The sequence below is a fragment of the Dysidea avara genome, chromosome 5 (genome assembly GCF_963678975.1).
Source record: "Dysidea avara chromosome 5, odDysAvar1.4, whole genome shotgun sequence".
Lineage (NCBI taxonomy): Eukaryota > Metazoa > Porifera > Demospongiae > Dictyoceratida > Dysideidae > Dysidea > Dysidea avara.
Genome location: NC_089276.1, coordinates 41,831,565 through 41,856,825, shown reverse-complemented (window position 1 = coordinate 41,856,825; position 25,261 = coordinate 41,831,565). Strand labels below are relative to the sequence as shown.

At 39.9% G+C, this 25,261-nt stretch overlaps 3 protein-coding genes across 4 annotated transcripts in view; 1 reads left to right on the top strand and 2 right to left on the bottom strand.

Moving 5' to 3' along the window:
- LOC136256348 (very low-density lipoprotein receptor-like) overlaps positions 1 to 25,261 on the bottom strand; it is a 129,849-nt gene that overhangs the window by 14,164 nt on the left and 90,424 nt on the right. The gene's annotated exons all lie outside the window — the stretch shown is intronic.
- Positions 1 to 25,261, bottom strand: part of LOC136256349 (low-density lipoprotein receptor-like) — a 43,835-nt gene that overhangs the window by 14,192 nt on the left and 4,382 nt on the right. The window contains exons 6-10 of the mRNA XM_066049284.1: positions 15,893 to 16,024; positions 15,388 to 15,504; positions 13,949 to 14,068; positions 13,033 to 13,158; positions 12,847 to 12,980 (exon numbers count right to left, since the gene is read on the bottom strand). Coding sequence (XP_065905356.1) covers positions 12,847 to 12,980; positions 13,033 to 13,158; positions 13,949 to 14,068; positions 15,388 to 15,504; positions 15,893 to 16,024 — 629 coding nt within the window. The remainder of the gene's footprint in view (positions 1 to 12,846; positions 12,981 to 13,032; positions 13,159 to 13,948; positions 14,069 to 15,387; positions 15,505 to 15,892; positions 16,025 to 25,261) is intronic.
- Positions 17,462 to 22,724, top strand: LOC136256347 (uncharacterized). Its single transcript, XM_066049281.1, has 2 exons — positions 17,462 to 22,365; positions 22,416 to 22,724. Exons 1-2 carry the CDS (start codon positions 17,831 to 17,833, stop codon positions 22,579 to 22,581), a joined length of 4,701 nt encoding a protein of 1,566 aa, XP_065905353.1. The 5' UTR covers positions 17,462 to 17,830; the 3' UTR covers positions 22,582 to 22,724.

Sequence of the window (25,261 nt, the reverse complement as noted above, 5' to 3'; positions counted from 1 at the left end):
CATCCCACTAAATATCTTGGGAATAATGGTGTCAGTGTAATACTTACGACTGGGGCAAGTATATCGTGGTTCTAGCGCGTTGAGGATGCATCTGAAACCTACGTCTTCTATGACAGATAAAGGGTGGCAATCAATAGCTACCATTTCGCCAACCTTCCTTGTAATCTTCTGTGCCTTTGGGTCGTTGATGTCCCACAGCTTAGTGCGCACCTCTGTCACTTCTAGTGAAAGTTGCTGTAACAAGCGTCTTCGCGTTTCTTTGGGAGCTGGAGCAACTTTACTTGACTTACTTTTCCAAGTACTCTGTATGTAGCTCCACGTGCTTCGATGAAAGGTGATGAACCAGGTTAGTCGGGGTATATCCTTTCGTTGAAGATCCACCCCTCAGGACCTTTGTACCGCAGTCATTACAACGGCGAACTTAGTGTCTTCATCCTCGGTGAAATACTCCCAGATAACAGATTTTTTCTTCGCCATGTTGTGTGTGACTTGAAAACTAATTAAGATCACGTGTTCATATCAGTATCGGTTATTAATATTACATATGATCCGATACCGATAGACTAAAAACTCACCGATATACGGTATAACCGATAGCTGATCCAATTATCAGTGCAACACTATTGAATAGTGTAATAAAATAAGTCATTCAATTTAGCCTTGTGTAGTAAGTGATTCTGGTAGGGGTATATGTTGTGTGGGCCCATCAGAGGTAGTGTTGTGTGGGCCCATCAGAGGTAGTTTGGAACTGTTAAATATTCTAATCTAAACAAAAACAGCCAAGCTGTAAAAAGAGGTGCGGCCCCCAAAAAGGCCATGGTGAAAAAAGATGTGAAATCCAAGGTGGCGGCCAAGAAATGGCTGTGATGGTAGGTTAATGGTTAAATTTTAATAACGACAATTCAGGTGAATTTGGTGCCAAGACCAAGTGGCACAAAATTCACCTGAATTGTCATTATTAAAATGTAACCATTAACCCATCACAGCCATTTCTTGGCCGCCACCTTGGATTTCACATCTTTTTTCACCATGGCCTTTTTGGGGGCCGCACCTCTTTTTACAGCTTGGCTGTTTTTGATTAGATATCACTTCTTTTTATATTTGTATACTGCAAAGCTGGCCTACGGCTGGCTTTGGGGCTTTTTTAACCCATGTGTTTTTTTCTTTACCACAGGAAGAAGAAAAGAACTTAAAGAAGATTTGTAATACTTCAATTATTTTTGATTTTATTAGTAATTATACAAATTATATACATATATTTATTACATGCCCATTATTCCCCACAGGATATTTTTTTGCAGCTGATCTCTCTACTGGATGACTTGAAATGTAGCTGAACTATGTACAGGATGGTTTCTTTGTAGCTGAACTCTCTACAAGGTGACCTCTTCTAGCTGGTCTCTCTACAGGGTGATTTGTTTGCAGCTAAACTCTCTGTATGGTGGTTTTTTTGTAGCTGAACTCTCTACATGATGGTTTCTTTGTAGCTGAACTCTCTACAAGGTGACTTCGTCCAGCTGATCTCTCTACAGGGTGATTTGTTTCTAGCTGAACTCTCTACAGGTGATTTGTTTGCAGCTAAACTCTCTACATGGTGGTTTCTTTGTAGCTGAACTCCCTACATGATGGTTTCTTTGTAGCTGAACTCTCTACTAAGTAACTTCTTCTCTACAGGGTGATTTGTTGTAGTTGAATTCTCTACAAGGTGGTTTGTTTGAGGCTGAACTCTCTACATGGCGGTTTCTTTGTAGCTGAACTCTCTACAGAGTGATTTGTTTGCAGCTGAACTCTCTACATGATGGTTTCTTTGTAACTGAACACTCTACAAGGTGACTTCTTCTAGCTGATCTTTCTACAGGGTGAATTGTTTGTAGCATGAACTATCTACAAGGTAACTTCTTCTAGCTGATCTCTCTACAGGGTGATTTGTTTGTAACTGAACTCTCTACATGATGGTTTCTTTGTAGCTGAACTCTCTACAAGGTGACTTCTTCTAGCTGATCCCTCTACAGAGGGATTTATTTGTAGCTGAACTCTCTACAAGTGATTTATTTGCAGCTGAACTCTTTATGTGGTGGTTTCTTTGTAGCTGAACTCTCTACAAGGTGACCTCTTCTAGCTGATCTCTCTACAGGGTGGTTTGTTTCTAGCTGAACTCTCTACAGGTGATTTTTTGCAGCTAAACACTCTACATGGTGGTTTCTTTGTAGCTGAACTCTGTACATGATGGTTTCTTTGTAGCTGAACTCTTTACAAGGTGACTTCTTCTAGCTGATCTTTCTACCGGGTGATTTGTTTGCAGCTGAACTCTCTACATGGTGGTTTCTTTGTTGCTGAACTCTCTACAAGGTGAATTCTTTTACCTGATCTCTCTACAGGGTAATTTGTTTGTAACTGAACTCTGTACAAGGTGCGTTTTTGTGGGTGATCTCATGCAGGTTGATTTGTTTGTAGCTGAACTCACTAAAGGGTGATTTGCTTGTAGCTGAACTCCTTGCATCGTGTCTAGTTTCTAGCTGATCTCTCTACAGGGTGATTTGTTTGTAGCTGATCTCTCTACAAGTTGATTTGTGTGTAGCTGATCTCTCTGCAGGTTGATTAATTTGTAGCCGATCTCTCTACAGTGTAATTTGTTTGTAGCTGAACTGTCTATAAGGTGATTTGTTTGTAGCTGATCTCTCTGCAGGTTGATTTGTTTTAGCTGAACTCTCTACAGGGTGATTTACTTGTAGCTGAACTCCTTACATTGTGTCTAGTTTCTAGCTGATCTCTCTACAGGGTGATTTGTTTGTAGCTGATCTCTTTACAAGTTGATTTGTGTGTAGCTGATCTTTCTACAGGTTGATTTGTTTGTAGCCTATCTCTCTACAGGGTAATTTCTTTGTAGCTGAACTCTGTACAAGGTGCTTTTTTGTAGGTGATCTCACTGCAGGTTGATTTGTTTGTAGCTGAACTCACTAAAGGGTGATTTGCTTGTAGCTGAACTGCTTACATTGTGTCTAGTTTCTAGCTGATCTCTCTACAGGGTGATTTGTTTGTAGCTAATCTCTCTACAAGTTGATTTGAGTGTAGCTGATCTCTCTGCAGGTTGATTAATTTGTAGCCGATCTCTCTACAGGGTAATTTGTTTGTAGCTGAACTGTCTATAAGGTGATTTGTTTGTAGCTGATCTCTCTGCAGGTTGATTTGTTTTAGCTGAACTCTCTACAGGCTGATTTACTTGTAGTAGCTGAACTTCTTACATTGTGCCTAGTTTCTAGCTGATCTCTCTACAGGTTGATTTGTTGGTAGCCGATCTCTCTACAGGGTAATTTGTTTGTAGCTGAACTCTCTATAAGGTGATTTGTTTGCAGCTGAATTCTCTACATGGTGATTTCTTTGTTGCTGAACTCTCTACAGGGTGTTTTGCTTGTAACTGAACTCTCTGCAAGGTGATTTGTTTCCAGCTTATCTCTCTACAGGTTGATTTGTGTGTAACTGGTCTCTCTACAAGCTGATTTGTTTGTAGCTGATCTCTCTGCAGGTTGATTTGTTTCTAGCTGATCTCTCTACAAGTTGATTTGTTTGTTGCTGATCACTCTAAAAGTTGATTTGTTTCTAGCTGAACTCTCTGCAAAGTGTTTTGTTTGTAGCTGACCTCTCTTCAGGGTGATTTGTTTCTCTCTACAGGGTGATTTTTTGTAGCTGACCTCTCTTCAGGGTGATTTGTTTCTAGCTGATTGCTCTACAGGTTGATTTGTTTGTGGATGAACTCTCTACAGGGTAATTTGCTTGTAGCTGAACTCCTTACATTGTGTCTAGTTTGTAGCTGATCTCTCTACAGGGTGATTTGTTTGTAGCTTATCTCTATACAAGTTGATTTGTGTGTAGCTGATCTCTCTGCAGGGTGATTTGTTTGTAGCCGATCTCTCTACAAGGTAATTTGTTTGTAGCTGAATTATCTATAAGGTGATTTGTTTGTAGCTGATCTCTCTGCAGATTGATTTGTTTTAGCTGAACTCTCTACAGGGTGATTTGTTTCTAACTTATCTCTCTACAGGTTGATTTGTGTGTAACTGATCTCTCTACAAGCTGATTTGTTTCTAGCTGATCTCTCTGCAGGTTGATTTGTTTCTAGATGATCTCTCTACAGGTTGATTTGTTTGTTGCTGATCGCTCTAAAGGTTGATTTGTTTGTAGCTGAACTCTCTGCAAAGTGTTTTGTTTGTAGTTGATCTCTCTACAAGATGATTTTTTGTAGCTGACCTCTCTTCAGGGTGATTTGTTTCTAGCTGATATCTCTACAGATGATTTTTTGTAGCTGACCTCTCTTCAGGGTGATTTGTTTCTAGCTGATCGCTCTACAGGTTGGTTTGTTTGTAGCTGAACTCTCTACAGGGTGATTTGCTTGTAGCTGAACTCCTTACATTGTGTCTAGTTTCTAGCTGATCTCTCTACAGGGTGATTTGTTTGTAGCTGATCTCTCTACAAGTTGATTTGTATGTAGCTGATCTCTCTGCAGGTTGATTTATTTTAGCTGAACTCTCTACAGGGTGATTTGCTTGTAGCTGAACTCCTTACATTGTGTTTAGTTTCTAGCTGATCTCTCTACAGGGTAATTTGTTTGTAGCTGAACTCTCTATAAGGTGATTTGTTTGTAGCTGATCTCTCTGCAGGTTGATTTGTTTTAGCTGAACTTTCTACAGGGTGATTTGCTTGTAGCTGAACTCCTTCATTGTATCTAGTTTCTAGCTGATCTCTCTACAGGGTAATTTGTTTGTAGCTGAACTCTCTATAAGGTGATTTGATTGTAGCTGATCTCTCTACAAGTTGATTTGTGTGTAGCTGATCTCTCTGCAGGTTGATTTGTTTGTAGCCAATCTCTCTACAGGGTAATTTGTTTGTAGCTGAACTCTCTATAAGGTGATTTGATTGTAGCTGATCTCTCTACAAGTTGATTTGTGTGTAGCTGATCTCTCTGCAGGTTGATTTGTTTTAGTTGAACTCTCTACAGGGTGATTGCTTGTAGCTGAACTCCTTACATTGTGTCTAGTTTATTTCCTTACCAAGAGGTCTCAGAGGGTGATTATTAATGGATCATTTTCAAATTGGCTACCTGTATTATCTGGAGTGCCCCAGGGATCTGTTCTTGGGTCTCTATTGTTTTTATTGTACATTGATGACATCTACCAATCTATTTCTCATAGTTCAGTTCTAATGTTTGCAGATGACATAGCCCTCTACAAGGAAATTGTATCTTCGTCAGGCCAAGCTATGCTTCAAGCTGATTTGTCAAAAGTTTTTGAATGGTCTCGTAAATGGCAACTAAACTTAAATCCTTCTAAATGTGAGACAATCTGCATTTCTTATAAACGTTCACCTCCTCCTGCAAGCTACAGATTAAATAATCATCTTTTATCCACCAAATCTGTTGTACGATACCTTGGTGTATTCATCAATTCCCACCTTAAGTGGTTGGACCATGTCAAGTATACCGCCGCAAAGGCAACTAGATCCTTAAATATTCTTCAGCATTCTCTTTATACATGTCCATCTTCTGTTAAAGCTGCAGTCTATAAATGTATTGTCCATCCTATACTGGAGTATGCTTCTCCAGTATGGTACCTGCATTCATCTGGTGACATCAAACAGCTGGAAAGTGTTCAGCGCAGGGCACCCAGATGAGTTTGTGGAAGTCGTTGGAATCCTGCTTGCAAACAATGGTCCAGATCATCTGACTGTTGTTTAGATCAATTGGAGTGGCCATTATTACACCAGAGACAAAACTACTTCACTATCTGTCAAGTACATAAAATCTTGCACCACCAATCAGCTATCTCTTCACGGTATTTCTCTGCAGTTAATAGACATTCAAATCCATTAGCCATAGACACCTCTATATCCACCATCAACGCTTATCGGTTTTCCTTTTTCATCAACTCACCTTTCCTTTGGAACAACGTACCTTACAATATCTTACAGATAACTGACCCGAAACTTTTCCGTGTTGCCCTCCGGCGCTTTCTTTTTAACTAAATGTTGCTTTGTATTTATCTGCTATTGTACTGTTTTATTTGTTGTTTTTGTATTTGTGTATTGTCCTTGTATCTTGTACCGTTTTGTCCTTTTGGGGAGCACGTTTGCAGGCTCAGCCTTTTGTGCAACCCTTGTCCTTTGACTAAAATTGATAATAATAATAATAATAATAGTTTCTAGTTTATGTCTCTACAGGGTGATTTGTTTCTAGCTTATCTCTCTACAGGTAGATTTGTGTTGATTTGTTCATTGCTGATCGCTCTAAAGGTTGATTTGTTGTAGCTGAACACTCTGCAAAGTGTTTTATTTGTAGCTGATCTCTCTACAGGGTAATTTGTTTGTAGCTGAACTCTCTCCACAGTGACTTGTGTGTAGCTGAATTCTGTGTAGCTGAATTCTCTAGAGAGTGACTTAATTGTAGCTGAATTCTCTACAGGGTGCATGACTCGTTTATAGCTGAACTTTCTTTAGTGTGACTTGTAATGTTCTGAATCTCTATAGTGATATATTTGCTTAACTCTCCACATGGTGACTTGCTTCTTGCTGAACTGTCTATAAGATTAACTGTTTGCAGCTGAACTCCCTACAGAATAACTTGTGATGCAATAAAATTCTATAATGGAGTAAATAAATTATCCGAATGCTCTATTAGGGTGACTGTTCTATTAGAGTATCTCGATCTCGCATTTGCTACACGGAGTTGGCTTTAGAATCATAACTCAGTGGTTTGTAATCCGATTCTTCTGTACTACTGCAAGGACTTTCTATGAAGATTATTCCAGCTATACACCGATTTTCAGCTCATTGCTCTAAGCGGTTTGCCTAGTAGCGTGAAAACTAATACTTTTTTGTTCGTAAAATCGATCGCGTAATTGTGACACAGGTTGGGTTTTGTGTCATATCTCCATGGTCTTTATCTCGATTCCTTTCAAACCACCAAAAGGCACTCCTACGATGGTTACTCCATCTACATAGCAATTTTCAACTCATTCCATGAAGCGGTTTAAAGTAGGGGCGGGCGTTTCCGGACAAAGTTTGCACATGTATTAAAAATTTGTTCAATTCTCCTCGAGAGAAAAACGGATTCTAAAATGCTTAGTGCCGAATTGTAGCTAATGAACTAGGCTATCGGTGGTATAAATTGTGGATGGTAAAGTATAGGGTGCTAGGAGAAAGAGCAGTTTAAATTTGCAGTTTGAGAAAATGCCAAAAATTTATGTGGCTGGGGTTTCCGGACACCACTTTAAAAAGGCGTACCTGCCATTGTTATGGGAATGCTGCACTCTATTGAGTGTCATGGCCCAGCAGAGACTCAAAGCATTCTATTTGTCTGGTTACTTTGTTGGTGACAGCGATTTTTAAGAAGCAGAACTGCTACCAGCCTTGCTTGGACCATGCGAGTGTCTTGCAGCGCTTTCGAAGATGCGACATGTGATCTACTGCCTGGAAATCTGTATCAGTCCTTGCCTTAACACTGAAACAGCATAGTTAAGTAGTGTGGCCCCGCGGATCCTTGCTTGGGGCTTCTCCGGGATGCTGGTTGTGTTGATTGCGCGTGCCAGTTAACACGTTGCAGGTAATGGGCTTGGATTCCAGTTGTACTATCTCTAAATCATATATCCGTTCACTGAGTAGTGTGGCTGATCATTTGTGATGCTTATGGTGCCTTAGAATTACAAATGGTGCCCTCAATCTTCTGTTAACATGCGTAGTGAAAGTTTTTACATAAAAATATTTTACACGCGCAAGCAAATTGTGATGTATCTCGATAATCCTTAAAGCTATCGAAACAAAACTTTAATATTTTATAGTACACAAGTAGGGTACTTAGGTACATAAACCATAGTCTGATCGGTTTCTATTCCATCCTTCAGTAGCGGATTAAAAATGAAGTGTCCGGAATACCCAGCTGTCTGGAAACCCCCTTACTTACCTGTAGGCGTGACAACAAATCAATCTTGTTTTACGCGAATAATCGGTCATAACTCCTGAACCATTCATCGGATTTGTACCAAATTTGATGCTAGGATTCGCCGTTGGACTCCCTTTCTGTGTGCCAAATTTCATGGCGATCGGAGTACGCGTTTGCTTGTTATAGCAATTTTTGCAAGTGTGCAAAAAGATGAAGAAGAAAAAAAACAAAGAAAAAAGAATGAAACTTTGGCAGCTCGTATCTCGGAAATGGCTAGAGCAATTTCCTTCAAAATTGGAATGTAGACTCCCCTGGCTGGCGGGCAACTGTGTAGCAAATTTGGTTACAATCGGATAAGTGATCACTGAGATACAAAGGTGTGAAAATGACGTTTTCGTTCTTCCTGTCAATATACTCACGGGTGTGGCGCGCCGGCTTCTTGGGCCGCACGACACACTACTGTGTGTCTTGATAATAAACCAGTTGAGGTACTTCACTGTTTACTTCATACAATTTAACCCATATATAGTCTGGTAGATTTAAGGTTGGACCCGGAAAAAATTCGAAGAAAGCTGATTTTGGTATCATTAGAAAGCAAATTTTTCATAGAATAACATACCCAAAATCCTCTAAAATCCACCTTGGGGAAAATTATTTTTATGGCCAATTTAGTATTGAAGCATACGTGACTGGATTCAGGAAAGTAGATCTTCCACACATATCCAATTTACCAACTTTGACAACTCATAACTTCAGATTGGAAAATGGTATTGACATGAAATTTGATCAGTACTGAGCACCAACATCACTTATTAGGTGGAGAAAATTTCAGGTTGATATTCACCTTGAACACTAAGTTGTGGTTTTTTTTATTAAATGCATTTGGTAGATCTATTTTTGCAAATCTGGTCATTTGTGGTTAACAAAAATGCATAATATTATTATCCTTAAAATATTTTCTCATAAGAAATTCATTGCAATCAATATTAGTTGTATGCAATAAGGATAAGACTGGTTATAGAAATAAAAAAAAGGTGCCTATCATGTAAGTTCTGAACAAATATATTTGTCACGATTGCTGTAAACAGTTTCTTCAGCACTTCTGCAACTCTCTCCCCTGCAACTGCCACATGCTGCAACATACTTTAATCCATGATTACACTGTGAGCATAATGTTGTTACCACATTGATTTGCAGTAGAAAGCTTGCATTTATATTGTACAAATTTAAGTTAAGACTTCTGGTGCTAGTCCCATGTCTGTTATCATCAGTTGCATACAGCCTCGATCCTTCTAGTTTCCAGCTCCATTACGGTAATGGATCAAGTTAGTCATTAAGTTCCTTCAAATGAATAACTTGTAGATGCACATACAAGTTGTGAAAGTGCGTTGTTCTTGCAATCATTTGCACTTCATTTTCTTCTTGATTAGGCCAACTTTACCCCTTTCAAATATCGCAGATGTTGTATCACAGCCGCTCCATGCAAGCATGCGAAAAGAGAAGATGTAATTATGACATTACAATAGGACCTATGTGCCCAATAATGTCATCAATTTTCCAATACTCAAATGTTTCCCAACCTCTGAAAGAAAATATATACTTGCTATGCTCTGGTGCACCATGCAGGAGGACAAGAACATCAGTGTCATCAGCTACAACACACTTTACTTCCTTCAATTGCATAGTGAAGTGCACATTGAACAATCAGCAATCAGTGTGTCAGTATCCAAATTACTCTGATGCACAACCTGGCCATCATCTCTCAGATATTGGACAATCAATTGATGTTTGCTCTTTTCATTTGCAAGAAAACTTCCTGGCTTTTGTATGCTTCCAAAGATTCACTTGACTGAATATCTGCACCTGCGCATACGTACCATAACATACCTGGGGATGCTGCCAGCCCTACACACTGATTGCACACATGGAGATTCTGACATACTGATGGTCCAATGCGCACTTCAGTTTTGCAATTGAAGGAAGTAGAGTGAATGTTGTAGCTGATGACAACAATGAAGTTCTTGTGCTACTGGTACACGCTGGAAGCAGAACATGACAAGTACATATCTCTTTTCATTCAGAAGTTGTAAAACATTTGAAGATCTGGAAACATGATGACGTTATTGGGCACATATGTAGGTCCTCTTTTCACATGCCTGGGGTGGCTGAGATACAATGTCCACAACATTTGAATAGGTAAAGTCGATCGGCCTAATCAGCAATCAAATGATGTGCAAACAATTGAAAAGTTAATGATGCAATGCAACAATTGCACGTGTTGAAAAAGTTGGAGTTTGATGGGAATCAGTCTGATTTATTGAGGAGTCTCAGGTATACAAAACAAACTACATGGAAATGGTGGCATCAGAAAGTTATTACACATGCAAGCTGTGAAAGTGTGCTAACCCTTGCAGTTGGATGGAGTTTTGAGGATCAATGGTTTTAGCTGATGCAAGAAGTTATTCATTGGAGGGAACTTAATATGGGGCTGGAAACTAGAAGGACTAAGGCTGCAACCGATGATGATAGACATGGGACCAGTCCCATAGATCATATAATAATTTTGTACAATATAAATTCCAGCTTTCCACTGCAAATCCATGTGGTAGCAATATTATGCTCTTGTTGCAAACATGGATTATTAGTGTGTTGCAAAATGTGGAGGAGAGAGTTGCAGAAGTGCTAAGGAAACTGTTTCTTGTAAAAAAATAATTAAGGATAGCACATTTTTGTTGGTCACAAATGACCAGATTTGCAAAAATGGGTCTGCAAATACATCCGATTGAGAAACCACAATTTAGTGTTCAAGTTGAATATCACTCTGAAATTTCTCCACCTAATAAGTGATGCTGGTGCTCACTACTGATCAAATTTCATGTCAATACCATTTTCCAATCTGAAGTTATGAGTTGTCAAAGTTGGTAAATTGGATATGTGTGGAAGATCTACTTTCCTGAATCCAGTCACATATGCCTTAATACTAAATTGGCCATAAAAAATTTTCTCCGAGGTGGATTTTAGAGGATTTTGGATATGTTATTCTATGAAAAATTTGCTTTCTAATGATACCAAATTCAGCTTTCTTCGAATTTTTTTCCGGGTTCACCCTTTTTTTCAGTTATATCTACCGGACTATATAAGGTAATAGGGTAAGAGACTGAACAATAATAACATACTAATACACTTTACTGTTAAACTAGTCAAACTATGACCACAACTGTTCTATTAGAGTAATTGTTAATAATAACAATATTATTAAGCTTCATTCATCAGAACAAATTGCTAGTCCTTCTGGTGTGACTGATACAACTGATCATGTGATTAACCAAACGACACAAACTAATTTTGACAGGTGATTCCATAAGGTTACACTGCAATGAAAGGGCTTCATTGTAGTGTTGCACCGATAACCAAATTAGCCGATTATTCCAATAACTGATATTAAGCAACAGAATTAGCCGATACCGATAACTGATCCGATATACACTAATAGCACTAACTCATCCTTATTGATATTAAATGACTCATATTAGTAAAATAATCATTGGTATACAGCTCATTCTAGGCTAAAAATGTAAAGTTAGATGTATACCACAAGTGAAAGTTGCAGGGTTTAAGTACATTTTACTACTGCTATACAGATTACTGAAAACCTAAAACCTCAGTTTACTGTTGGGCATGGCCTAACACCTGACAGTTTATTATAGGCATGGCTTGTAGTCACTACTAAACCATCAACACATAACTTAATTAAAATGCCAAATAACTTATGTCTAGCCTCCCCCACATCATTATACTACACAGTGCAGTGGAGATTAACATCAGTTGTGATTTAATCATAACTGATTAATCAGCTAGTAGCCAATATCAATCTGATACCGATTATTGAACCAATTATTAGTGCAACATTACTTCATTGATCTTAGCTAAGGCACACATACAGAAGGTCCCTATATATATACAAGTACACAGAAAAATTTGGAATTTTCAACTAGAGTATGGACCATTGCACATCGAAAATTCCAAATTTTTCTGTGTACTTGTTTGTTAACTTTTTTTTGTAAATAATTACTATTTGACTGGTGAACCCACACATACCAAATCTGAAATGGCGGCGCGCCCGTCTGAGAAGTTAAGTATCCATTATGCTTCGTTGTCAGCTATGTTCAACCTGTTACACAGCATTTCGGATCAAGAACTGTTCGAAAAGCGCCTCTACAATCCATGCATAGCGAAAGAAGAAATGGTGCCGCACACCCCAGTTATATCAATTATTGTCTGAAAAGTGAAGTATCCATTATGCTTCGCTGTCGGCTATATTCAACCCGTTACACAGCAGTATGAATCAAGAACTGTTTGAAAAGCTCCTCTGCAATCAAAATAGCCACTATGACAAATACGGACGATTTCCATTACGAAGGGAAGCCATCACGTGCTACCGCCAAATCGACACTTTTTCGCTGTCAGCAAAGATGAATGGGACACAAAGGAGGACACTGGTAAGTCCATGAAGAATGCATTGTACATACTGTGGCATGCCAAAAGGCACCTCTCAGGCCGAAGCAATGTCAAACAGTGAAAAAATCAAGCCCGTAGCCTTAGCCGTTATCAAGTTATGCTTGTCTGAAGGCATCAGTCAGTGAGTCAGGCAGTCAGTCAGGCAATAGAAAATTCTGTTAAGTAAATTATTTTTAAAATTCCGTAGCAACTTGTTGAAAGCGTTTCGGGTTGATCTGAAAGCTTGTTTGGGCTTAGTTTTACCTAACCAATACTGCCTCATCGTCCTCAGGGAAAATTGAGGCTGGTTTTTGGATGATGTTATTTCATGGGCCACGCCTACTCCTTTGTGGTCCGTACTATACAGTACTATTGTAGCGTATGCTAATTACAACACAACAACACTAAGGTACAACACATACCATTTGACGTTTATAATCATAGTCCAACGTGAACACTTCTAGTAACCCGGACAAGACTACTGACTTGCTATAATTCAACAAGTTCACAGCAAATATACCAGTATCATGTGAGAATAATAACACCGCAGCATCACCTGAGGATGTGTAGTCATGGTAACAACACAGAGATCACATGATCGCCATTACCTAATGCTTTACAAGAGTTAGTAGCAGCACTCATCTGATATCCTGGTCTACACTTGCACATGTAACTACCAACCTCATTGATACATTCCTGACTACATGAGCCGTATGTCTTGCACTCATTGACATCTGAAATAACAACACAACCTTGTAACAGTAGTGAGATAGGATTGTACTGAAACTGTGTTCTCAAACTACTCTAATATAACAGTCATACTGTTAATGATTATTGTGAATGGAAAACCTGACATGTTACTTTACAGTATAAAAGATTTCTGTACATTTTTAATATCAACTTATTTGCCTACTCAAAGAGAGTTCAAAATTCTTTTGTAGTACTAGACCAGTGGAAACGTGATATATGTATGTGTGTGTGTGTGTGTGTGTGTGTGTGTGTGTGTGTGTGTGTGTGTGTGTGTGTGTGTGTATGTGTGTGTGTGTGTGTGTGGGAGACCTGTTAAGTAAAAACCTGACTTGTTTGCATTTTCCTCAAATTAGTAAAACCAATGGACTATTAAAGTTTCAGCCATTTTTGGTAAGTGGTTTTGGAGTTATAGCGATAGACAACAAGAAAATCAAACCAATTGATTTCATCATTGTTTCCCTTACCACATCAATTAGTGGTTGAATATAAACAAATTTTAAATGTTAGTAACTAAAAAAATTGATTGGGTCATGTAAACTGTTTATTTCAGCTATTTGGTCATGTGATCTGCTTGTCTCATTGGTGGATAGGAAATATGTCAAACTAGCTGAATTGTTCAATTTGATTGGTCAATTTGATTGGTCAATTAAATTGCTTTTGATTGTGTTAGAGAACTTCTAGAGCTGTGATGATGGTGACTACAGAATAACAGGAGATCAGGAGGGGATTACTCCTCAGCTACAAGTGTCATTCAGTGATGTTGGTCTAGCTGACCTACACAAGTGTTGTTGCTATTAGCAACATATCCATCAGGACAAGTACATTGATAACCAATCAACAGATCTTTACAAGTATGGCTACATCCTCCGTTGTTGACTGCACACTCGTTGACATCTGTGTATAATATGAATAGGTAGATAATGTGATAGGGTGTGACGTGTACAGTTTACTACGCAATACTCTTGTGATATAGTCAGTTAATATACACCAGAGCAAGCTGGTTAGTAACACGGGCCAGCTGGATAAACATTTAGTAGTACGTTGAAGCCAATAAACACCATATAAGGACTTTGATATGAGCAAGAACAAGAGAATAGTGAGACTTAATTGGACAAAAACATGAAGACATGTTGTTAACATGATAACATGTTGTCCAGAACAGGTAGAGAACACATGTTCACCTCTTCTATTAAGAGATAATAAATAGATCACATTAATACAAGTAGTGACTTTATCCAGAAGCCTTAGACTAGCTGGTCCACACTGTTAAAAATAGGGTGTAATCCAATCACCTTTGGGGGAGTTCTAACTGCTGTTTAAATTAAACTCCTTTGAGGGGAGTTGTAGTACTCCCCAGGGGTGCTCTAGGAGCAACTAAAAGGTGTTACAAGGGCATTGCAACACTCCCTAAGGGTGTTCTAGGAATAGCTATAAAGGTGTCACGGTACACTTTAAAGATGTTCTAGTGCTCTCCATGGTGGCATTTTGTTGAAAAGAAATGTAGGCTTGCTATAGCATTCCAGTAACCTTCATGTTGATTTCAATTTATACTCAATGACTACCAACAACAAAGCACATTAGCAGTACGCAATAATATATTTGCAACACCTTATACTTACCACATAGTTGTTTCCAAGTCACTCTTATAGAAGTTAGCAAACTGTACTTATAACCTAATTTTCAATAGAAGCATCCAATTGTGGGTTTCAATATACCTAGGTGTAGGCAAACACCCTTACAGTGGCTTAGCTATTATTGGGGAGTAAAATGACATTTGTGGTGTTCAACAACACCCCAAGTGCTACAATACTCCCCTAGGGTGTTGTAAATACCATGGGTGTACATGAACACCTTTACGATGGGTGTACCTGTAACACCTCGTTTTAACAGTGCAGGCATCAATAACAACTTTAGTACAATTATTATTATAAACATGAATATAGGAGCAATCACCCTAATACAACAGTCAACACAAATTGTAATTAGATTCTTCACATGTTTCCTCCATATACTTATGGAACTAGGCTATAGCATCACAAATAGACTGGTTACATCCCAAACAACATGGATACATCACAAATAGACTGGTTACATCACAAACAACATGGATACATCACAAATAGACTGGTTACATCACAAACAACATGGATACATCACAAATAGACTGGTTACATCACAAACAACATGGATACAAAATGGGTAAAATTACTCACTACATGAGTCAGGTTCATCACTCCAATCATCACAGTTATAATGGCCATCACATAATTGTTGACTTGTTGTCAAACAAGTGTCACCACAGGTGTGTACACAAGGAACTGGAGTAGTGTCTACAACAACACTAATATGGCTTCATTGTCATTAACAATGTTACTAATGTGTTACTACTACAAGGAGTAGTGGGGTAGGGGGTTAGTGTGGTGGGGGTTAGTGTGGTGGGGGTTAGTGTGGTGGGGGGCAAGATGATCCTAACTAATATACAGTGTGTCCTGGATTACTAGTAACACCATTAACACATAGTTCTACACACAGGCTTCTACTCTACAATACTAATATATATCCAATACTATTACACAATACAATACAATATTAATACAGTCTCAGTATTACTAGTATACATTGCTAAAAATACTGTTTTATAACCGCAACACACACTAAGTTACAATAAAGATGACTAATATACTCCACACAATGATGACATTATACAGTTTTACTCACTACAAGCCTCCTCTTCTTCATCCGACCCATCAGCACACTCATAGCTACCATCACACACCTTGTTCCATCTCACACACGTGTTAACACCTTTACACTTGAACTGGCCATGACACATCAATGGTGCGACTGTTGCTATAGTGATAAACAAGATTTGAGTACTTATAAAATTAGACCTGAGGCGTGAACTATGTTAATTAACTCGATAATATACAATTATTTCAGAGACAATAATTCAGATTTAGTGAGGATTCATAGCCATAAACATTTCATTAATACATTATTGTCCTCATTAGAATCCTCAAGTATATCAAGAACAAACAACGTAACAACGTCTTGTCAGTAATCACATCTCACGGTAATGTGGTATCCTTATCAACTAGTGGATGGTGACTGTTCTATTAGAGTATTAACAGTGTGTTGTATTAGATCATTTATCTGTATTGAACAAACTGTTTAAAGAGTAATACATTTAGTTATTACACTTTATACCAATCACAACTACTAATATCTGCTCTACACCAGTCATAACTGATATTATAAGGTAGAGTTGTTTAACTAGTGTAGGAAGGACTCCATCACTGTAGACCAACTAGTAGACACATTGACTTCTACTGCTACTAATACTGCTACAATACTACTACTGCTACAAGAATAATTTGACTACTATTTAAGTATGCTGTAAGTATGATGTTTGATTATGTGAATACACAACCATATTTGGTGATGGAAATTTCTTGTTCTCCTCTACAGTAGTGAAGAGGTAAGGGATGACTACCATCATGTTATTATTGAGTGTAGAGCTAACAGGGACCAAGGTCTGAGGAGATTGACTGTCATGTTGATTGAAGGTTCTCGAAGAGGATGGACCTGCCTAGCTTTTGAACAAAACAATTTTCCCTATAAATCCCATTGGACTACTTGTTGTGTTGAAGAGTGATATATTAATAATACCAAGAGTTAACTCTTGATAATACTTAGATGAATAAAAAAATTGAAAATATAAGAGGGAGAATAGGGATCACTGAAAAAAGCCATGAAACAAGAAGGGATTACTGGGATGGTAATGTAAACCACAACTCCCTATTTTGACTCTCTGTCATAATTCTTTAGTAACATGCTCCGCGTCATTTTGAAATAAGTCAAAACAAGGATTTGTGGTTTACATTATCACCCCAGCAATCCCATGGCTTTTTTCAACGATCCCTATTCTCCCTCTTAAAATTTTCAATTTTTAAAATTCATCTAGTTCATAAACTTTTATTAATCCAGTAATGGATAATTTATTGATAATGAAGACTGTGGTGAGTAGTGTAATTTTGCATTCTGCATAGTAACACTGTCAACATTTCAGTATACACATGAAACAGATCAAATTGCAATGTGCATACAGACTGAGAGTCTCCTAATACGAACTAGAATTTGCATTACTTGTACCTTTAATAGTTGTCAAATTCAGTGTAAGGATTGTTGTTATACACTTGACTGCATTATTAGAGTGTTTACATGACTGCTCTATTAGAGAGTATTTAATCCACCCATGTGCAATAATCACGGAGCAAATAAACTGTCATAGATAGTTAACTGTTACTGTACTTTAGCTATTATAAGTAACGCTATATTTAGTATGATGTAATGCTGTGCTATAATTGGAGTATGTAGTGTGTTATTAGATCGAGTGTGCGTGTTGTGGTATCCTTCCTTTCCCGATTAATCGTGTACAACAAGGAACCTGGTCTTCTTCTAAACGTCCCGATATCGACATCTGGTGCTGTGACCAGGATCTGTTGCCTTACTCCAGGATTTCGCTTGTCCTTCGACATTATTTTTTAACCACTCACCTAGACGTCGTGGTACCGTGGCAAACCTAACGGTACCACTGAAGGCAAGCGATACCTTGTTGCGAACACTTGTTGTTGCTCTCATTTACCTTAGGTCAGGATGGAGGACATTCAACGGCACCGCGGTTCACGAAAAGGCTACCGCTCACACCTCACGAGATTGTTCGCTAATTCTGATGAACTGCTGAACACGGTCACTACCGACCTTACCGAAGAGACAAGGATTAAAACCTCTACAGCTCTGGAGTCGTTAATTCATCAATTTAATCGTAAGGAAAAGTTACTCACTGATTTAGACGCCAAGATCCTCTCACTCATTGAAAACGAGGATGAATTAGAGACGGAAGTTCTTGAAACCGAAGAGGTTCAGTGTAAAATAACAGAGACAGTTGGAAACATTAAGTCATTCATCAAAACATATTTGCAGAACAGCATTCAGCAGCCTACTCACTCAGAGCAACCTAGATCAAAACTACTGGACTCACAGCCAACACTAGCTACAAACTCAGAAGCCACTGGCGACACAGAAAGTAACTTGTCCATGACCCTGGAGACTGGTGCTTCACTACCTGCCCCTGTCCGTGACAGTAGTTCCACTGATAAGGAAGCAGCGGTAACATTGCACACCCTACAAGACAAGTCTATTGCCTCTGACACGGGTGCTACCCGACAAGACAGGTCTATTGCCCCTGGCAAGGGTGCTACTAACAGTGAAGGTGGAATAGCTATACGCCTACCAAAGCTTACAATCTCTGTGTTTGGAGGTGATCCATTAGACTGGCAGCCCTTTTGGGATAGTTATGAAGCAGCAATTCACAATAATTCACAGCTAACTGGTGCACAGAAGCTAACTTACCTACGTGCCCAATTACGTGGTGATGCTGCCCAAGTTATTACTGGACTTCCGCTTACCTCTTCTAGCTACCAGCACTCTGTTGAAGTTTTACAGAAACGTTTTGGTCAAAATCACCTACTGGTTAGTTCACACATCCAGGCGTTAATTGACCTTTCAACTCCAACAGACACCTTAGAGGGCTTAAGACGGTTTCATGACCTGATTGAAAGCCACATCCGTAGCTTGGCTTCCCTAGGAAAGAAAACTGACTCTTACAGTGCAATGCTTGTCCCCTTCCTGCTAAGAAAGCTACCAGTCAACACCATCAGAAACATAGCTAGAGCTTGTGAAAACAGTGATTGGACTATAGAGGAACTTCAAGCAGCCCTACTTAAGGAAATCAGAATATTTGAAACCAGTCTCCATAGTGTCATACCCCGAAGATCGAAGAGTTCTGAAGGTGCCTCAACTCTTCCAACAGCTGCCTTTCATGCAAATGTTAAGGGCACATCAACCAACCACAGTCAACGCCCTAGTTGCAGCTACTGCAAGAACACTACACACAATTCCAGCAACTGTGATACAATTAAGACGCAACAAGCAAGAGTAGATTTCATCAAACAAAATAACCTATGTTTCAATTGTCTGGGCCATCACAGGGTGTCTAGGTGCACTTCAAAGACACGTTGCCGGCTATGCAGAAGGAAACATCATACCAGCCTCTGCACCAATAACACGGATGATTCAGCTAGTAGAGCATCCAGCCAGACAGCACCACGTGGAACTCTTCAAAGTCCGGCCACCACCAATCCTACTAGTAATCCACCAACTATGAATCCGTCGGCTAACAACTCCAATCCAGCTCAAAATACACCGCCAGTAGCATCCTTGACAATATCAACAACTGCAACTCTACAATCTATACAGTTGACAAAGGAGCCTATCTGTTTGCTGAAGACAGCAGTTGCTACAGTCGCCCATGAAGGCACTCAAGTGGACGCAAACATTCTATTCGATGAAGGCTCCCAACGTTCCTTCGCAACACAAATATTAATCGACAAGCTACGATTGCAGCCTCATCAGACAGAATTAATACAACTCTCTACATTTGGATCTCCTAACCCACAAGTAAAGAAACTGAATGTCGCAAGTCTTCAAGTGATCACTAAATCAGGTACACCTATCTCCATAACTGTTTTAATTGTTCCCTCCATAGCCACACCCTTGGAGAACACAGTAGAAACATCCTGTTTGACTGATCTACCTCACCTCAAGGGACTTCAGTTAGCACATCCAGTAACCAGATCTGACAGCTTTGAAATTTCATTGTTAATTGGTGCTAACCACTATTGGGACTTCGTGGGTGACCACACTGTTCGTGGCAATGGGCCTACTGCAATCAGTTCTAAACTTGGATACCTCTTGTCAGGTCCACTTTCAATTACAAACCCACAGCAACCAAGGAACATCACCAATCTAATGTGTATGATAACCAATAGCAGACAAGAAGAGGAGGAACTGCAACACATGTGGTCTGTTGAATCTATTGGTATTTCTCAATCAACCCCACTTGATCCCGACGAACAATTTTTTCAGAATTATTCTTCAACCGCTATTTCCCGGTGTGCTGACGGCTCATACATGGCAAGGCTCCCATGGAAAGAACAACATCCTCCGCTACCAACTAATTTCAACATATCTCAGAAGAGAACCACCTCATTAGTGCGACGACTAGCCCAAACACCACATATGCTATCAACGTATGATGTTATCATTTCTGACCAGTTAAAACGTGGATTCATTGAAAGAGTACAGGCATCTAATACATCCACTGGCGTCCACTACATTCCACACCATGCTGTGCGAAAGGATTCGGTGACTACGCCTATTCGTATTGTGTTTGATTGCAGCTGCAGTGAGTCTAGATCCTCCGCAAGTCTCAATGATTGTCTTGAACCAGGTCCTACGCTACTAAATGATCTGTGCTCAATCATCCTCCGATTTCGTCTACACAATTACGGATTTGCTACAGACATCGAGAAGGCCTTTCTCCAAATCAAACTACATCATAATGATCGAGATTACACAAGATTCTTGTGGCTCTCCGACACAAGTAATCCCAACAGTGAACTCATAACATACCGCTTTCAAGCAGTATTATTTGGGGCAACCTCCTCCCCATTCATCCTGAATGCAGTTCTACGTCATCATTTGCAACAGTATCAAACAACTGTAGCAGATGACATCACTCAAAACCTTTATGTTGATAACATCATTTCAGGTTGTTCATCAGCAGAGGCTGCTACACAGTACTACCAACAAGCTCGACAAATCATGAAAGAGGCAAACTTCAACTTACGCAGTTGGGCATCCAACAGTTCTGTATTGAACACTCTTGCTGCACAGGATGCTACCGCAGACCCTAATACAACTGTTAACATCCTTGGCATTCAGTGGTCAACTCATGATGATCAACTACACCTTACTCCTAGCAAACTTGCCAACATCAATAACTTAGTCACCAAGCGTGAAGTCTTACAGCAGTCCTGCAAAGTTTTTGATCCCATAGGGCTTGCTACTCCTGTTACAATTAGAGCTAAAATGCTCATTCAAAGGCTCTGGAAGGAGAGTGTGGACTGGGATGAACCATTGAGTGATATCCTATGTCAAGAATGGTCCTCAATTTTTACAGATTTAGTCTCTGTTAGTGAGCTAGCAATTCCACGCCAGTACTACAGCTGTGAATCTAAAATGACCAATGCTGAACTACATCTGTTTTGTGATGCTAACATCAAGGCCTATGGCACCATCGCCTTTTTTCGTCAGAAGGATGAAACCACCTTTGTGATGGCAAGAGGAAGAGTGGCTCCTTTGAAACCTCTTACAGTACCACAACTTGAACTACTAGGAGCACTCACAGCAACACGACTTAGTGATTATCTTCAAACTTCCTTCACACGACACAAATTCAAGTCACATTTTTGGACTGACAGTCAAATAGTGCTGTACTGGATACAGGGAAATAAAAAGCTGAAGCCATTTGTACAACACCGTGTTAGTGAAATCCAACTAATTACACAGAAGTATGATGCCACTTGGCACTACTGTCCGACAGCCGATAACCCTGCTGACATGATCACTAGAGGGTCCAGTACCAGTCAACTTTCATCTTCTTTACTCTGGAACAAAGGCCCACCATGGTTAACTAATGACAGCAATTGGCCACAATGGACCCCTTCCTCAACCTTCCACTTACATGTGGCAGCCATCACCTGTGAGGAATTTATACCTGCAGCTCCACAACCATTGTCATCATCCCCAACCATCAGTCTTCACAACATCATCGATCCCAACAATTACAGCAGCTTGGGAAAATTGCTAAGAGTCTCAGCCTATGTTTACAGGTTCATTACAGCCATCAGGAAACACAATGACTGCCAGTGTGAGCAACTTACAGCTACAGAAATTGACCTTGCCAGAATACAGTGGATAAAGAACAGCCAGTATCAGATTTATGCAACTGAGATATCCAACCTTAATTCCCCTAACTCCAGTAACAAACAGTCTACACTAGTACGTCAACTACGATTGTTCATCGACAGTAATGGCCTACTTCGATGCGGTGGGAGAATCCATAACGCTCCGTTGACACAACTAGCCAAATTTCCATATCTATTACCTCCAAAACATCCGTTTACAGCTTTAGTAGTGTATGCTGCACATGTTAAACTCTACCACTCGGGAGTTGGAACTACAGTAACAGCCCTGCGCCAGTCCTATTGGATACCAAGAGCCAGACAGTACGTGAGATCACTTCTCCGTCGATGTGTAATATGCAGAAAACATTCAGGCAAACCATACACAGCCCCAGACCCAGCTCCTTTACCAAAGGCAAGATTGCAGAATGTACAGCCGTTCTCAGTGACTGGGGTGGACTTCACCGGAGCTCTCTATGTGTACAACCGAGGCGAGGAAATCAAGGTATATGTATGCTTATTCACATGTGCTACCAGTAGGGCAGTACATCTGGAGGTAGTTGCTGATTTGTCGACAGAGACATTTATCCTGGCCTTTCGTCGTTTTACTGGACGCAGGTCAACACCTCATCTGATGATATCTGATAATGCCACCACCTTCCAGGCAGCAGCTGAAGAGTTAAACGCCCTATATTTGTCTCAGGAAATAAGAACAGTGCTAAGCCATGAAGGAGTGACCTGGAAATTCATCCCGAAAAAGGCCCCATGGTTTGGGGGATTTTGGGAGCGCCTGATAGGCCTCACAAAATCCGCAATCAAGAAAGTGCTTGGAAGAGCCCACATTTCTCTAGAGGTTCTGCAAACAATTGTGGTAGAAGTGGAGGCCCTGATGAATGATCGGCCTTTGACATACGTGTCTGATGACCCAAAGGATCCTGAACCATTAACACCCTCCCACTTGTTATCTGGAAGGAGAATCACAAGCTTACCACATGAACAGAGAACTATGGATGAGGTTAGTGATCCAAGTTACAACGAACACGATCGTCTCTCCAAAGATGCAAAGACTCAAGGCTTGCTGTTACAACACTTTACAACGAGGTGGAGGAATGAATATTTAACTTCCCTCCGGGAATTTCATCGCACGTCTGGAAGCAATGAATGCAAAATTGCTGTGGGGGATGTTGTGCTTGTGCACGATGATGGGCCTCGCGTCAAATGGAGATTGGCTGTTGTCGAGGAATTGACATATGGAGGTGACGGTTTGGTGAGAGCCGCAAACATTAGGACCAGTACAGGTCAAACAAATAGACCTATTGTCAGGCTGGTCCCACTTGAAGTATCTGCTCAAGGCAAGGACACTGTCTGTAGTAAGGACAACAAACTGGATTGTGAGGTCGAGAAGGCAAGTTCAACGAGTAATAGTCAAGTGGATATCCCCGAAGAAGTTATTGAAACGCGTCCTACAAGGAGCTCAGCTAGTAAGGCTCGAGAAAGATTAACACAGTGGGCTAACATTCTTTCGGGGGCCCCGGAGGATGTCATAGATAGTTAACTGTTACTGTACTTTAGCTATTATAAGTAACGCTATATTTAGTATGATGTAATGCTGTGCTATAATTGGAGTATGTAGTGTGTTATTAGATCGAGTGTGCGTGTTGTGGTATCCTTCCTTTCCCGATTAATCGTGTACAACAAGGAACCTGGTCTTCTTCTAAACGTCCCGATATCGACATAAACCTTGCAACAAAGTTTTCAGCAATAAGGACAGGTTCTATTAGCAACAAGCAGTACACACCAGAAACCCTAACTATGAATGCAATCTTGTATGGTTTCTTGTACGCAATGACGTTTTGGCAAGAAGAAACGGCCCGGTTTGGACTGTTTGAACCCACTATCGTGGTAAAAATTACTGAAGTGCTTCTGAGACAAGTAACAGATGAATTTGTGTCGGTGTTTCTGAAGATAGCACACAATTTCAATACCCAATTTATTAGAAGGAATTGATCTCCATTTGTAATTGAAATAGCTGGAGTGCATATAGGACTCAAATTAGGACACATGCAATACATGTAGCAGTTATGTGTAATGATGAATTAACTGGGAGGCTAGCTATTCCTCCTCTGCCAGTCATGATAAAGACACTTTAAGTGATTGTCATAGATTGTTCCTTATAGTAGCAACGTTAACGGGCCCTAATAAAATTGAGTCACGTGTGGCACGGCCACTTTTCCTTCTCAATGGGTAGGGCCGGGGAAATGTGTACCAAGCCTACCTAATGACGAAACAGCAGACTGCCTTCTCCTCCTCAGAAACATTCTTGTTCTCATGCAGCCTCCATGGACATGGCCTCCAATACTGGGTGCCTTAGGGACATGGTACTGTAATGACAGCATGGTAGTGCTGCCACAATATAGAAAAATATATCATCATGCAAGGTTTGTCACGATATGAGCATATATCACGATATAGAACTATTGGCAAGACAAACATAATAATACATACTCCTCATTTTAAGTAGTTAAAATTTAAGGTGGATGTATACCACAAGTAAAAGCTACTCATGTTTACCAGGTTTACTACTGTTGTACAGTTGAGACAAGTGGCTGGCACTTCATACAAACATGAAAACCACACAGTTTACTTTGGGGTTGATGTGGCACATAACTGAATTAAAAGCCATATGTCTGGCCTCCCCCACGCCATTATAATATATCATGAATACTATCTGGCAGCAACTACCCCTTCACATAAACTGGAGGTGAAGGGGTGGGCACCACCAGACTATGCGAATACATTGATATAACCATGAGTTCATACTGTATTATGAACTCTTGATATAACTGATTGGCTACATCACCACCTTATTATATTGATACTATTGATATATCGTGGCAACACTACAGCATGGTCAGCTTAGCTTGAGCTTGTCCAGCATTGACCTCCCTCTATCCCTAAGTCAATTCCTGTGGACATCTCAGAATGGTAGCACGTAGTGAGTTGTGTAACTGTCTGTGTAGTGAGTTGTGTAGTGTGAAATGACATTTTCTAATAGGAAGATACTGATCAGGGTGAAACACAACATCTTTAATGATTATACCACTACCGTGTGTTGTGCAGCCCTACTAGTGTTTATATGGACATCTTGAAGAGTGTCCTGTTTATCAAGCAGTTCTGATATTTTATGTAGTTTGGGACCTTAAGTGTCTGGTGTCATCAG